The sequence below is a fragment of the Argopecten irradians genome, chromosome 10, assembly GCF_041381155.1.
Source record: "Argopecten irradians isolate NY chromosome 10, Ai_NY, whole genome shotgun sequence".
NCBI classification, from domain to species: domain Eukaryota; kingdom Metazoa; phylum Mollusca; class Bivalvia; order Pectinida; family Pectinidae; genus Argopecten; species Argopecten irradians.
Genome location: NC_091143.1, coordinates 6,454,093 through 6,470,759, shown reverse-complemented (window position 1 = coordinate 6,470,759; position 16,667 = coordinate 6,454,093). Strand labels below are relative to the sequence as shown.

General features: G+C 38.3%; 1 protein-coding gene across 1 annotated transcript; it reads right to left on the bottom strand.

Annotated features, from left to right (window-relative positions):
* Positions 1-1,372: 1,372 nt before the first annotated feature.
* On the bottom strand, positions 1,373-16,602 carry LOC138332523 (uncharacterized). Its single transcript, XM_069280525.1, has 6 exons — positions 16,448-16,602; positions 15,069-15,218; positions 3,514-3,604; positions 2,458-2,602; positions 1,948-2,129; positions 1,373-1,505 (listed from the first exon to the last, which is right to left on the bottom strand). Exons 1-6 carry the CDS (start codon positions 16,541-16,543, stop codon positions 1,441-1,443), a joined length of 729 nt encoding a protein of 242 aa, XP_069136626.1. The 5' UTR covers positions 16,544-16,602; the 3' UTR covers positions 1,373-1,440.
* Between the last annotated feature and the right edge of the window lie 65 nt (positions 16,603-16,667).

The window sequence follows — 16,667 nt, the reverse complement described above, 5'->3', positions numbered from 1 at the left end:
GTAGACCACCTTTGTTGTCAATGGTTTTTGATGGCTGACTGAATTGATTGATTGAAGTCAATATAAGGTAGTTTCAAATCTGTTTGTGCTAGGCGAAGAGCAGTCTTAGCTCCTTTATCGGCGTTTTCATTCCCCTTTATACCCACATGACTAACAATCAAGAGATAAGTAATTTAAGTTTTAGACAATAATCGAAATGTTCGGATCAACAGATTTTGGATTAAAGTGTTTCTTGATTTCAAAGACTGAAGAACCGAAAGAGAGTCAGAACAGATGATTGCCTTTTCAATGCAGTGTTCTTCGATATGGTCAAGAGCCAGACCGATAGCACATGCTTCCGCAGAGAAAATGGAGGCGACATCCGGGAGTCGGATGGAGGAACAATGATTATATGAACAGCATGCTGCCGCAACTTTATCACCATATTTTCAGCTGTCGGTGTAGAACTTGGTCAGGGAAAGCCCTAATACACTCCCGAAAGGAGGATTTGTGTTCTTCGTGTAATGCACTGGACTTCGCCCTTTCATGTAGATATTGATATCAGGTGTTTGAATGAGCCATGGTAGTACATCCGATACGGTGTACTTGTCAATTGTGTCGAAATTTATATTAAGTTCCTGCAAAAATTTGGAAATTCTGATGCCAAATGTTGGTATGAGCTTTTGATTTTGTGTACATATATCCTGGAATTTTGTCTGATCCAGCTGCCGAGTCCTTTGATTTCTCGAGGGCCTCGAGCAGTCCTGGTAACTCGAAAGGCCTATTATAACTTTCAGTATTGGAGGATTTAAAATTTAAACGTCTCATTTCCTTATCTTTTTAATTTTTTTGACGGATGAATTTTCAGCTAAATTTTTGGCAAAGGCGTCAGCTATTTCGGATGTTGAAGAAAAGATTTTATCTTTGTTAATGAGGTGGGAGGATGGTGTTGTTTTTCTTTTCTCACTGATTTTACCAATCATTTCCTAAACTTTCTTCGAGGATATATTGGAATTAATTTTTGAGATGTACTCTTTCCAAGCACTTTTCTTGTCGGATTTGTTAGACCGTCGATATTTTTTTCAATAAACTCTTCGATACGTCTACAGCTTTCATCAGTGCCTGGGGAACCCCAGAGGCTATTATGACCATATGACTAAATGGATTATTTGGAGGTATATATATAGAAGTGATTGTTATTTTTCTATATATTTACCTCCGATAACACGATAGAAAGTATCTACGAACTGTTTGTGTCATACGGTATTTCGATTAAGGTCTTATACTTGAAAGAAGAGTAAATACGAAGCGAAAACAACCAGGTACATGAACGATGACTATATTAAACACGTTCAAATACAATCTTAGTTTGTGTTTAAAACATTGTACTACATCTTGTTAAAAATTATAATATGAATCCTTGAAGGTTTCCCGCCTTTTTCCGGTTATTCACTATAGTATTTATGTCGGTAACTCGGGGTCGAAACTAAACTGTACACCATTCCCGTAGAACACGTCTTCATTAACTGTAAAATAAATAACAACATTGTATCCAGGCCATCGTGGCATCAACCCAGGTTCATTGTTAGTACAATTAATTATCAAAAGTCATTATAATGATATATCTCAACACAACATATACGAGATGTGATGTCTTATTGCTATAATTGCAACTAAGAGTCTTCAATTTTCAATTTCATAATATTGTCTCCAAAATGACGTGTATGGAAATGAAATAGATAAAATTTGAAAATAAAAAAGAATGTGAGCAATATATTGTTAATAGTACAGAAATCTGATATCGTTATATTTTTTTTCTATCTTTTGATTTCCAAACATAGCATTTTGTTCACTGATGAAGAATATCAAGAAGAACGAGACATCTATATGGTGTGGTGATTACATCAAACATGTAAATATCTTATGCGGACTTTTTAAGTTTGATCAACCAATCTGAAATCATTTTACCTATACTACTAATGGCCAGCATGTCCAGGATGACCTCATCGTTCGCAGCCGTAAGTCGGAGCTGTATCGGGAACGTCACCCCAGACTGAATGTTAACAGTCCAAAAACCGTCTCTTGTGTGATTCATCTGTTTCCAAGACGCCATATCACGTGATTTCATATCAACTGCTGTTGCTGGAATCCTAAACAGCAGGTGTAAAAATTATCACAACTATTGATAATCTCAAAGAGAAAAGGAAAGGGACAAATTGTAAAAGTAATAAAAGATGTTAATATAACTTTGAATAACTCTACAACCCCAGTTTATGGTCTGGGCCAGGAATGTTAGGATTTTTCTAGAAAACAATGCTCTGTTAATAACGTTGCGCTGCGAACCTGAAGTTTTAGGTTCAGTGAAACGTTTGATATGTACATATTTTCCGACTAAAGCGGGACTGACGTGTTCGATCAATTTGATCACATGGCTTTCTCTTAATCAGATAATGTAAGTGACGGTTAAGAGATACTCACCTTGCGTTCCGGACCTGTAGTTTTAGGTAGTACCGGTTACTGCCCTGAAACTTATACTCTATGGACGTGTTGCCGACAGGACATTGGATAGCTTGAATAACAATATCCCACCGTCCATCTCCTGTTTTAGAGAAATCTACATCTCCTAAAAGAGATACATATTTTATTTGTTTGTTTGTTTGTTTGATTAATTAACTTCCTAGTAACAGCCAGGGTCATGTAAGGACGGCCTCCCATGTATGCGGAGTGTAGTGTGTGTAGTGCGAAGTGCGTGTTTTGGGAGACCGCGGTATGTTCGTGCTGTCCCTCTTGTATAGTGGAACTCCTTATCTTTTTATAGTGCTATATCACTGAAGCATGCTGCCGAAGACACCGAGCAACACGCTCCACCGGGTCACATTATGCGGACAACGGGCGAACCAGTCGTCCTACTCCCTGAATGCTGAGCGCTAAGCAGGAGCACAAGCTACCAATTTTATAGACTTTAGTGAGTCTCGGCCAGGGGACAGAACCCAGAATCAACCTCACAGGGGCTAGCGCTCAACAGAATTCAAACAGGGCACATTTAGATTAAGAAATCTACATCCGATAAAAGAAATGCATAATTTATATAGATTCAGAGAAATCTACATCTGCTAAAAGAGAAACATAATTTATATATATTCAGTTAAATCTATATTTCCTATATATAAAGAGTGATACATTTATAAATTAACCACAATTCGGTTAAAAGGAAATTAAAGTAATACAGCACAATTGTTAAATTGTTAACAATCTTGCTTGTGAAAAGCATGTTAATTGGCTAATGCCATAACGTAAAAAGTTTATAATATCGAATTTGATTGGTTGATACGGCAGAGCAATATTTTCTGAGAGAACAGAAGATTTTCACAATGCATGTATTTAAGACATGTGCTACATTTAGTTTGACTGACTTGTCAGATCTTCTACAGGAATACCACCACACATCAATAAAACAATCCTCACAGGGGAACAATATGTCCTAATGTTACAAGGATATTTCCTCCCCAAACTCTTCAATAGTATCATACATACCCGTTTTACATCCGGGACATAGATCCTTGACGAAGACGATATGTTGGCCACTGATAGGGTCAAGTCCTAATCCAGAACCTGTGCCATTTACCTGGATATTTGTGTGTTGTCAAATGAAAAAGTCATCAACATTTGTGAATTATCTATATGATTATTAAAGATGCTAATTCAAAATAAACAAGCCATCCTGCCATATTGAGTGGCATGTGATAATGTACTCAGGGAAACGGTTTGCATGCAAGACGCATATAACATGTAGATACAACAGGCTACAGTACACCAACGGTTGGATGAAGTTTTACAAGACCCCTCTAGCATATATGAGCTTATGACATTATAAGCACATGCCATTTTCTCGACCTACATGATCTCCCAAATTCTCAAAAACTTTTTGGGTTTAAGAAGTCATAGACAAAAACTGAAGCGTCTAAGAAAACGAATGTCCGTCCGCTTTTGTCTATGACTTCATAATCCCAAAAGATACTGAGAATAATGCTTATAATTTCATTTTAATAACTTACTGATATACTAATTAGGCATTAATTTTCGTGCTTTTACTTACTTTGACAATAAAACAAATTCATTTGTGGCGCATTGATATCTTTTCCAATAGTTAAGTTGACTGCCACTTTCAAAATTTCCCGCGAAAACATTCTATACATATGTCGTCATAACACACAACGGACAATTCTTTTGGTCTATAAAAATTACCTCAAAAGATTTAACCAATAGAAATGAGTGTAACATATGAAATTAAGTTATTTAACAAGAGGCTTGTGGGCCCTAACGGTCACATGAGTTCGTTTAGAATGAAACAAAGACATATAAACACTGATGAACTGGCCCTTGAAGCCGGCCAGTGATTTATGAATTTGACTTTTTAGGTCAGGGTGACCTATTGTCATCGTCCGTCGTCATGCGTAAAACTATTTATACAAAAGCCTACTCCTCCTAAATCCTTGATTGAATTACATCCATATTTGGTGTAAAACATCCTTAGGGAAGGAAAATCCTATTTTATATAAATGAGATAGGTCCGACCCCTAGGGGCAGAGGGACGGGGCCCCAAAAGGGCAAATTTTCTTAATTTAAGCTTTAAAATCCTACTCCTCGTTCATCCTTGGATGGGTTTCATCCATATTTGGTGTGAAACATCATTGGGGAAGGACAATCATATTTTATTTAAATGAGTCTGGTCTGACCCCTAGGGGCTGAGGGGTAGGGCCCCAAAAGGGCAAATTTTCTTAATTTTAGCTGGCCCACTTCCTGTTTTCAGGTTTCAGTCTCCGATCTCAATGAAAAATGTGTCTATAGTGGTTTTAATTGATGCCGAACAACATGAAAACATTTTCGTAAAGACTTTTGGTATTACAAGATGGCCGCTGGCCAACTCCTGTTTTAAGGTTTCAGTCTCCGATCTCAATGAAAATTGGTCGATAGGGGTTTTAATTGATGCCGAACAACATGAAAACATTTTCGTAAAGATTTTGGTATTCCTTTTGTTTGTTTGTTTGATTAATTAACGTCCTATTAACAGCTATGGTATTCCAAGATGGCCACTGGCCCACTTCCTGTTTTCAGGTTTCAGTCTCCGATCTCAATGAAAATTGGTCTATAGGGGTTTTAATTGATTCAGAAGGGGGAACTTTAGGTGAGGACAATAATATTTTATAAAGGACCGAGCTAAGACCCATGGGGATAGTACGGCGGAGGTCCAAAATGGGAGCTTTGCTGAAATTTGGCTTTAAAATCTGACTCCTCATATTAATCCTTGAATGGGTTACCAAGTTTGTTCAACAAATGACATTTACCTATTTCAGAAACTTACATATTCAAATAAGGAGTTCCTTGTATTGTTTATATTAATCGTTAACCAATACTTTATACTGTGACTTTGTTGTTTTGTGCCATGAGTCAGATGACCGTTAAGGCCCATGGGCCTCTTGTTAATATATGCTTCATAAAACCTGTGAACCCAGAAGATTTTTTTTCGTCATTTTGACCCTGTTTTGCCAAGTTCCCCTGGGAAACCAGGTCCCCCTGGGGAACCTGGTTCTCCAGGGGGTCACCGAGGACTAATATGGATGTAAAAATACTATACTCAGGCTAATAATTCTAATCAAGTTTGACCGTTTTCCTATGAAAATTGAGTAAATAATGTTCATAAATGTATTTTTCATATATAAGCTTAAGTAAACTTGACCCCTCCCCAGGGGGAAACGTGAGACTCCAGGGTCATATAATTCACAGTTTTCATAAAACACCTTAATACCTTTCCATCTTTAAAAAGTATTTGATTCTACCTTTTCAGAAGTTAAGAAGAAGATTTTTGAAGTTTTAGCCTACTTGCCCCTTTTTGCCCCGCCCCTCTACCCCAAGGGGGTCGGCCAAGACCAATATGGTGTTTTTTTCTTTATAAACTATAGTAAACTTGACCCCCTTCCCAGGGGGAAACGTGAGACCTCAGAGTCATATAATTCACAATTTGTGTAAAGGACCTTAACACCTTTCCATCTATGAAAAGTATTTGATTCGACCATTTCCAGAATTTTAGAGATTTTTTTTGGACGTTTTAGCCTATTTAACCCCTTTCGGCCCCGCCCCTCAGCCCCCAGGGGGTCGGCCAGGACCAATATGGATATGATATTAAAATGCTCTTATAACCAAGTTTGACTCATTTCCTATGAAAATTGAGCAAACAAATACTCAAAAATGTGTTTTACCTTTATAAACTATAGTAAACTTGACCCCCTCCCCAGGGGAAAGCAAGAGACCCCAGGGTCATATTATTCTCAAGTTTTAGTCAATTTTACCCCTTTTGGCCCCTCAAACAGCCCTCAGGCGGTAGGGACCATATAATTCATTATTTTGATTGGCATTATGCCTTAGTAGGTTTGTGCAAAATTTCATTGAAATTGCTTCAGCAGTTTTGGAGAAGTCGAAAATGTAAATTGTTTACGGACATATGACGCACAACTGGTGATTAGAATAGGTCACTTGAGACTTCGTCTTAGGTGACCTAAAATACTAACAACTTCAAAAAGAGAAGAATTACTGGACCAGCGACGGATGGATTAGGACTGCTCAGGAGAGAACACTCTCTTGTTTTGATGGCTAGAGGTTAGTCTACGAATATTTAGCTCACATTTTCATCCATGTGGGGAGGTCATTTTGGCCAAGGTAAAGAATCTGATGGAGCCAATGAAAAAAGGAACCTAACTTGATTTGCCAGAAATGAAAAAAGGATGAAAAAGGATGAAAAAAGGTCTACAACTAGAGGCCGGTGGAATCGGTGTATGGAACGATAGATAGAAGTTGACACGATGGAGACACATCAGAGCTTCTTATTTTTAATCTAAGATGAAAACATTGAAAATAATTAATTGCGTCCTGAAACAAGAGATCCCAGAGGGATCCTGGCGCCCACCAAAGAATGATCTATGTGATGAATAGGAAATGGTGGTTCTGCATAAATCCGTCCCTTCCTCTATATTTATAGTAAATCCCTCCCTGGCGGGATGAATTGGTAAGGGACAAGTAAGGGATGAGGGACAGACCTCTTGACTTTTCAGAGGAATTTCCTGGGGGAGGATGACCTTTATTGAGATCATCATATTTACATATGTGGAGGGACAGGTGCTAATTTTAAGTGCATTGCGTCAGCCATACTGTTATCCTCCAAACATGTCGAGATCTTCCGCTTTCAGCATGGTTATTTTAGTCACTTAGGGTATATAAGAAGTAACTTTTACCTGATGCTATCAGTAGAAATTTATAGGGAAGAATTATTTTAGGGAGGATGATGACCATGTTTTATCAAGACCCAAGATATATGCGTGCTATTTTAAGTTACCAGTAGAAAAGTATCCAGGTGCCATGCAATATTTGTATGAAATATCTCAACATTTTGCATATATACACAATGATGGTTTAGATTATTCGAAAAACAAGTCTAACAAAGATAATCTCGGCGTGAAAATGAATTATTCCTACAAAACTTTTGATTGAAATATTTTTTTGGGTTGTGTCCGTTCCATTCTCTGTCGTTTTTTTCTGCGTTTTCCTTTTAGTGCCAATTTTCATTATTGTTTATTTTATCATTTTAATTGTTTAATGACACTATATACTTTTAATTCGTTCAAATGGTCCTGGAGAACATTAACAATGTATCAAATAGTATTCGTCAACGTTTTTTTTTACTGGAAAAAATGTTAAAAAATATTTCGGCTCATGAAATGTAACTTTCCTTTCCCTATGTTACGTCACGGAAAATATGAATGTCTGTGGCAAGCGACCCACGATACGCCTCCTTTGTCGATTTGATTTGAAACACTCCCTCCAAGGATTTCCCATTCAATGGGTGTCGTAAATGCATTGAAGTTGGAAAGTTGTAAAAACAACATTCATAACCCAAGATTTCATTTGGTTTCCAGTTGTTACGTCTTTGCAACGCTCTTTAAAACAATCTCATCGAATAGCAGTCGTTGGTAATTTACGACATATAGGTCTATTGGGCCATTTTCTGAATGTGTACACCACGTATGTTTCAAGTTCGAGGCTTAGGAGAATATGGACGACCCGGAGGCTGTTGGGTCGTATATGCAAGTTATTTTTTACGTGTTACGTAAAGTACAATAATAAAATATTAGCGTTGCCACCAAATTACATCCTATATAGGTTTGTTTCAGTTTACCTTTAGAAATTCCCAGAAGTTTCCATACCTTTCGGTTACACGTCGGCGTATTAAAAAGTGCCCATGGCTTGGAGCCATTGCCGGCTGTTGTGAGTATTAGATAAAGCTAATTTGATATTTTGTTGTTTTTGATTTCGATACTTTTTATATGGAATGTTAAACAAATTTTATCACATTAAAGGGACAATTCAGTCTAAGAGAACTTTAAAATATGTACATATATCAGAAAAAAACCCCAGTTCTAATGGAAATTAGATCAGTCGGTTTAACTGTGATATGACAGAAAAGCCCATGGTGGTGAAATGTCTAGAACTGCTCAAATCGCTGACAGTAGTGTGTTAGCCTTATTAGGTGAATTTTCTTACCTAAGAAACATTTTAGCACCTCCACAGTGGTTATGTTGCTCGGATATAGGTACAGCGTACATATTGTACCTGCTTAATCGTATTGATCAACGATTTGTAATAACTACGGTATCAATTAAAATACTAAACAATGACGTGGAATTTGTCAATATTTCATGTTATATGTTTCATAAGAAATGTAGAACAATACATTTATGCCATATTTTGCTTCTTGGTTATGTAAAAGAATTTGCCTGAGTGAATTGTCCCTTTAAATATACTACGGGATATATAAATGATTTTTTCCCCCTTTTTTCTCCTTAATATTCTTAATATTTGAGTAAATATCTCTCACGGGTCATGTTCACTGTTTTTTTCCTGTTGGGTAATTTTTCAGAAAAATGAAATATTTGGACAAAATTAGATGTTTAAAATATGAGAAAAGGGGACACTGAATTAAGGAATATAATTGTAATGCCATGGAATCTCAAACACATTTTATCCAGCGGCTCTTCCTCCTTTTTCAATATTCCCTTGGAAATCAGGAATTGGACTGTGGCTGTTAAATCAATGTTGGTTTTGTTATGTTGAGGATTTTTTTTATTATTTTCATGTTCATGTTTTCACTTGTTTGTTTATTCTCTTTAACGAGTGATATGCTTCTCTTCTCGTTTATATAATTTTGGAGCCTGTGTATGTACATGATTAACATAATACTACACATAAATCTCTCTTTAGTATCATACCTGTTGTTATAAAGTCACATTTTACCAATTAATGAAGTAATACATCTTTTACTCTTAATTCGTAATTAAATTGAATTTTGATTCATAATGTTAAATTTCATAGGTGGATAACTGGTCCTTTGTTCGTTTTTATTCATGGAAGAGAGGGAAGTGGAAAGAGAGTCACATTTTACCAATTAATGAAGTAATACATCTTTTACTCTTAATTCGTAATTAAATTGAATTTTGATTCATAATGTTTAATTTTATAGGTGGATAACTGGCCCTTTGTTCGTTTTTATTCATGGAAGAGAGGGAAGTGGCAAGAGGGGGACATCAAGTACCTTGTTGACGAAAATGATGTCATGCACCAGACGTCATCAAGCAAGGATCTAGAAGATTCTTTGTGTTCAAAAGTAAAGACTGTGGTATAATTGTAAGCAAACAGACGTCGCAAATAATAAATTAATCATATTTTTTTTACTATTTCTAACGCATCAAGGTAATGTCAATAAACTTTGATTTGATGTTATTTCTCTCAATGTTTTCCAGAATTGTAGAAGGGGAGAAAATGAGACGAGTTATCATACAATGAACATTTTCATTTGTGCTTGTTAATTTGGGGGAAATAAAAATGTGTTGATTCATTACATCTTATTTTGTTTCCTTGCATCAATATACAGTGGGCCCTCTTTAATCTGGTATCCATTAGTCCAGTTTTAAAATAAATCCACTCCAGTTCATTCATTCTACAGCCACTTGGGCTAATGTGGTTGGATTAACGCAGCGCCACCGTGTAGAAAAGTATACAAAATTTACAACAATGTGGCGTTTATTCTCCTTTTTCTGCATCCTTTCAATTGTTTTGTCAAGTAGAGTTTGTAACTTAGCCCTATTCGAAATAGAACTTAAAGTAGATAAAATCCTTACTTCTGAGGAATGCCCTGCAGGTAGGGCTTAAGAATTGTACCCGCTGCTCCTATTGCATGATCGTAAAAGGCGACTAAATTTAGGATCTTATCTTTTCTCTTCTTCCTAACTGACTTTATCTTTCCTAATGCCTCCCTTCGCGCCGCCTCACTTTTGGCCTGGAGTTGAGCGTTCGCCCCTGTGAGGAAGGCTCTGGGTTCTGTCCCCTGGCCGAGACACACCAAAGTCTTTAAAAGAAGTGGTTTCTGCTCCCGCTTAGCGCTCAGCATACAGGGGGTGGGACGACTGGTTCGCCCGTTGTCAGTATAATGTGACCGGTATGGTTTTGTTGCTTGGTGTCTTCGGAGACATGCTTCAGTAATATTGCACTATAAAAAGGGAAAAAGTTCCACTATACAAGACACAACACGAATATACCGCAGTCTCCCAAAACACGCACCTTGCACAACATACACTCAACACACCACATGAAAGGGAGGCCGTCCTTTCATGACCATAGCTGTTAATAGGACGTTAATGAATCAAACAAATACTTCCGAGGAGTTCAGGTTTGACCGTGCAAAGTCTTGGTCAGTGTAAAAATCAAACCGTTTAGGCACAGATTCGCACAATAACTAATTCATACATGCATGCTTCATATTTTACGGTATGTAAAATAGTTTGTTTGTTTGATTAATTAACGTCCTATTAACAGCTATGGTCATGTAAGGACGGCCTCCCATGTATGCGGTGTGTTGCGTGTATGTTGTGCGAGGTGCGTGTTTCAGGGGACTGCGGTATGTTCATGTTGTGTCTTCTTGTATAGTGGAACTGTTGCCCTTTTTATAGTGCTATATCACTGAAGCATGCCGCCGAAGACACCAAGCAACACACCCCACCCGGTCACATTATACTGACAACGGGCGAACCAGTCGTCCCACTCCCTGTATGCTGAACGCTAAGCAGGAGCAGAAACTACCACTTTTATAGACTTTGGTGTGTCTCGGCCAGGGGACAGAACCCAGAGCCTTCCTCACAGGGGCAAACGCTCAACTCAAGGCCAAAAGTGAGGCGGTGCCAAGGGAGGCATTAGGAAAGATAAAGTCAGTTAGGAAGAAGAGAAAAGATAAGATCCTAAATTTAGTCGCCTTTTACGATCATGCAATAGGGGCAGCAGGTACAATTCTAACGCCCTTACCTGCAGGGCTGTTGTAAAATAGTCAATATGATAATGAAATCAGTGTTGTGTCCCTATAACTGTTTTTAAATGTCTAATGACGGAATGCAACGCAGACCTGGGCATATATATGTTCTCAAATGTGTTTTTTTGAAATATCGACCAATTAAGTGTTAACAGCAACAGAAAAGTACTTCAATTACAAGAGGCCCAGGGGGCCTGTATCGCTCACCTGTTTTTTTGTTAGTAATAATCACAAGACTCTGACAATTAGAAAAATAAGCAAAATTGACTCCCAAAGTCTAATTTTGAATCACAGCCATACAATGATGCTATTGATACCAAACAGATATGCTATCCAATACATAGGTTCAGAGACAAAGTAATTTATATGAAAGTAGTAGCCTAATTGACCTTTTTGACCTCGCATCAATTGCCGTCTAAGGCCCCGGGGGTCAGCCCTATCATTTGTACAATTTCAAATCCCAACCCTATAAGGATACTACCATTGCATTATAAGTGCTCTTCCATTCTTAGTTGCAGAGAAGAAGTAGTTTATATGGAAATAGCTAAATTAACCCCTTTTGACATCGCCCCTCAGGCCCCCGGGGGGTCAGCCCCATCATTTGCAAATTTTTGAATCCAAACCCTATAAGGATGTAACCATTGCATTATGAGCGTAATTCCATGTTAAGTTGCAGAGAAAAAGTCATTTATATGGAAAATGACCACTTTTGACCCCGCCCCTCAGGCCCTCGGGAGTCAGCCCTAACATTTGCACAATTTGGAATCCCCACCCTATAAGGATGCTACCATTGCATTATGGGTGCTATACCATGCTTAGTTTCCGAGAAGTCATTTATATGGAAATAGCCATATTGACCCCGCCCCTCAGGCCCCCGGGGGGTCAGCCCTATCATTTGCACAATTTTGAATCCCAACACTATAAGTATGCTACCATTGCATTATGGGTGCTATACCATGCTTAGTTTCAGAGAAGAAGTCGTTTATATGAATATAGCCAAATTGGCCCCTTTTGACACCGCCCCTCAAGCCCCCGGGGGGTCAGCCCCATCATTTGTACAATTTTGAATCCCCACCCTATAAGGATGCTACCATTGCATTATGGGTGCTATCCCATGCTTGGTTTCCGAGAAGTTGTTATATGGAAATAGCCAAATTGACCCCGCCCCTCAGGTCCCCCGGGGGTCAGCCCCATCATTTGTACAATTTTGAATCCCCACCCTATAACGATACTACCATTGCATTATGAGTGCTATCTCTTGCTTAGTTTCAGCGAAGAAGTTGTTTTTATGGAAATAGCCAAATTGACTCCATTTGATCCCGTCCCTCAGGCCCCCGGGGGGGTCAGTCCCATCATTTGTACAATTTTGAATCCCCACCCTATAAGGATGCTTCCATTGCATTATGGGTGCTATCCCATGCTTGGTTTCAGAGAAGAAGTCGTTTATATGGAAATAGCCATATTGACCCCTTTTGGCCCCGCCCCTCGGGCCCCTTGGGGATAAGCCCCATCATTTGTACAATTTTCAGTTAGTAGCCCAAAAGGATGCTACCAGTCAAATTTTGTTGAAATCCGACCAGCAGTTATGGAGAAGTCGATTGTTGACAGACGACGGACGCTGCGGTATCCCATAAGCTCACCTCGGTCCTTCGGACCAGGTGAGCTAAAAATGATTCAAATATCGACAGCCCCCCCAACCCGGTCACATTATACTGACAACGGCGAACCAGTCGTCCCTCTCCTTGTATGCTGAGCGCTATACTGGGACAGAAACTACCACTTTTATAGACTTTTTTTTATAGAACCCAGAGCCTTCCTCACAGGGGCGAACCCTCCACTCAAGGATAAAATTGAGGCGTTGCCAAGGGAGGCATTAGGAAAGATAAAGTCAGTTAGGAAGAAGAGAAAAAGATAAGATCCTAAATTTAGTCGCCTTTTACGATCACGCAATAGGGTAGCAGGTACAATTCTAACGCCCTAGCTGCAGGGCCACAACTAGTGACTAAAATAACCGTGATGAAAGCGGACAGGTCTCGATGTTTTAGGAGGATTACAGTTGGGCTGACGCAATGCACATAAAAATATCACCGATCCTTCAACATATGTCAATAAGATGATCTCTAAGAGGATTTACTATAAATATAGAGGGAGTGACGGATTTTTGCAGAACCCCATTTCCCATTCACCATCTATGTCGGACAATGGAAAGAGGCATCTTTTTCTCTGCTTTTCAAACTTTTCAAACATACTACATGTATATATAAAATTTGAGACAGATCGCTTCAGTATTCTCTGAGAAATAGCCGTAACAATTTTCAACTAACATACAAGATGGCGGCCTGTCGGCCATCTTGGTCACCGTTCAGTTCCAAAATGCAATATGCAAAAGGGGAACCTGAATATGAAATTTGAGAATGATCCCCTCAGTACTCTTTGAGAAAAAGCGATAGCAAACTTTAACTATCAAAATCCAAGATAGCTTCTTGTTGACGAATCAGTCCCAAAGCGCAATATGCACAACTAGGGCCCTAGGGGGAACCTACATATGAAATTTGAGAACGATCCCTTCAGTACTTTTTGAGAAATAGCGATAACAAATTTTGACTATCAAAATCCAAGATGGCTGCCGGGCTGCCATCTTGTTGACCGATCAGTCCCAAAACGCAATATGCACGATTAGGGCCCAAGGGGAACCTTCATACGAAATTTGAGAATGTTCCATTCAGTTCTTTCTGAGAAATTTTAATTAACGTCCTTTTAACAGCTATGGTCATGACGGCCTCCCATGTATGCGGTGTTTATAGTGATAACAGGAATTTTTAACGGACGGACGAACGATGGACCACGGACGAAAAGCGATTTGAATCAGATTGTGGGCTAAAATTTCCTTGGCACTATGCCCTATATATAATTAAGTACTGCGTTTGCATGAACCAAAAGCGACGAAATAAATTATTGAATTGCATTTTTTGTGCAGGTAGGGCGTTAGAATTGTACCTGCTGCCCCTATTGCATGATCGTAAAAGGCGACTAAATTTAGGATCTTATCTTTTCTCTTCTTCCTAACTGACTTTATCTTTCCTAATGCCTCCCTTGGCACCGCCTCACTTTTGGCCTTGAGTTGAGCGTTCGCCCCTGTGAGGAAGGCTCTGGGTTCTGTCCCCTGGCCGAGACACACCAAAGTCTATAAAAATGGTAGTTTCTGCTCCTGCTTAGCGTTCAGCATACAGGGAGTGGGACGACTGGTTCGCCCGTTGTCAGTATAATGTGACCGGGTGGGGTGTGTTGCTTGGTGTCTTCGGCGGCATGCTTCAGTGATATAGCACTATAAAAAGGGCAACAGTTCCACTATACAAGAAGACACAACACGAACATACCGCAGTCTCCCAGTACACTCACCTCGCACAACATACACGCAACACACCGCATACATGGGAGGCCGTCCTTACATGACCATAGCTGTTAATAGGACGTTAATTAATCAAACAAACAAAAACAAAAAGTTACACATATAAACACGATTATACATCTGACAGTTATACAGTTATTGTTCAAATGATGGGTATCGTTTATGCTTGTAATACTGTAATGTTTTAATGTACAAATAAGATAATCGTTTCGCCACGCTAAAATGAAATGTATGCGCATTAATTGACTTGAAAGATATTAGAAATATATTTACCGATAAGCACATGCCACAAGCCAGAGACCTAAAGAATTGAGGACGGTTAAGGGCCACAAAACCCGTTATACTTGGATGATAGGCCACCGGGGGTAGTCTGGGGGGTGTGTAGCTACAGGTACCATCCTCCGTGAACCAGTAGTATGTCCCCTGTAACATAATAATCGTTTGCTTGTTTGATTAAATTAACATCCTATTAACAGCCAGGGTCATGCAAGGTCGACCTGCAATGTATGATGTGTGTTGCGTGTATGAAATGCGTGATATTCGTTTGTGTGTACTTGTATAGTGCAAATCTAGACCGATTCATCTGTCTCTAAATATGAGCCTTTCCTTTTTGTTGTTCATTTATACGCTCATTTTAGACACAGAACGGACTCCTTCATAAATGTGGTAGATATATCTCTATCCTGGTCGCGGTGGGTTTTCACGTATATTTTGCATTTATCGCCAACATTTTGGATTTATTTTATTACTAATTTAAAAACTAAACTCAACTAACCTTGTATCAGGTTGTAATTAGCTATATTTTAGCCATTTCAATCATCTTATAGCGAATTACAACCTTTTTATAATACTAAAGCGAGATATTGAACACAAATCTAAACTATTAAATATATAACACATACAGGACAAATTCACAATTATTGTGTATAAATAGAAATTACGTTATATAAATTAAACCCAATGAATTTACATCTTCAGTTATTGAATAATACAACGTTTGACATGACATGTGTGAATGTTTACTTCTGGCATTTCTTTCATTAGATGTCGTATACATGTATAATGAAAACATGCTACCATATACATGTAATGATAATCATGTCAAATGCTGACAGACGGTAACTTGAGTCATTATCCTGTCCTCGTGTCAACGAGTTTAAACTGATTACGGAAAGCAAGTGGCCAGATCTTACTGTCGCAGGTGAAAGTAGGAAAAAGAAAGAGAATATTTGACTATGCCACTTAGGGACATGAGGAATAGGAATTAAAGGTGACTTATAGCTTACACAATGGCGTAAAGTCAGAAATGACATTTTTATTTTCATATTGCAGCAGAAATTGATTTTAAATTTATCAAACGAAACGGTTTTGAAGTTATAGTTGATGATAACATGTCAACTATAACATGTCCTTATTTATGAGATTTGGTTCGAACCATGTTTAATTTTGTCAAAGAAAAATACCACATATAAAGTCCGTATCCATAACCTCAAGTAAAATTATTCTAATGACGTGTAATATTCAACATGTATGTATATATATATACGCTGAAACCTTCACGTCTGTAGGTTTACCACAACATTCATAAATGTTATATATAACAATAATTATATGTACATTTAAAGTTTCCTTAATGATTTATTACAACTTACGTCTCCTTCGAAAGTGTTGGTGTAGAGGCCGAGGATGTCCAGATTCTTTGCCGCACTGGTCAGCGTCAGAAGTGAAAATATGAACAAGCCCCACATTGTCACACAAAAATGATAAAACAATTAATTTCAAGTGCATAATTCATTATCTTCATGAAATTTCCGGTCGGAACCGTGATTACATTCTGCGGTAGAAAGTATGTTAATCTAACCCTGTCATATA

What these genes read in the sequence shown, in the direction of transcription:
- LOC138332523 (XM_069280525.1), bottom strand. Translation starts at nt 16,543, where the DNA reads ATGTGGGGCTTGTTCATATTTTCACTTCTGACGCTGACCAGTGCGGCA. An exon ending in CTACAGGTCCGGAACGCAAG is followed by an intron (nt 2,130 to 2,457) that starts GTGAGTATCTCT and finishes CCTGCTGTTTAG; the next exon opens with GATTCCAGCAACAGCAGTTG. An exon ending in GCTGGCCATTAGTAGTATAG is followed by an intron (nt 1,506 to 1,947) that starts GTAAAATGATTT and finishes TTTATTTTACAG; the next exon opens with TTAATGAAGACGTGTTCTAC.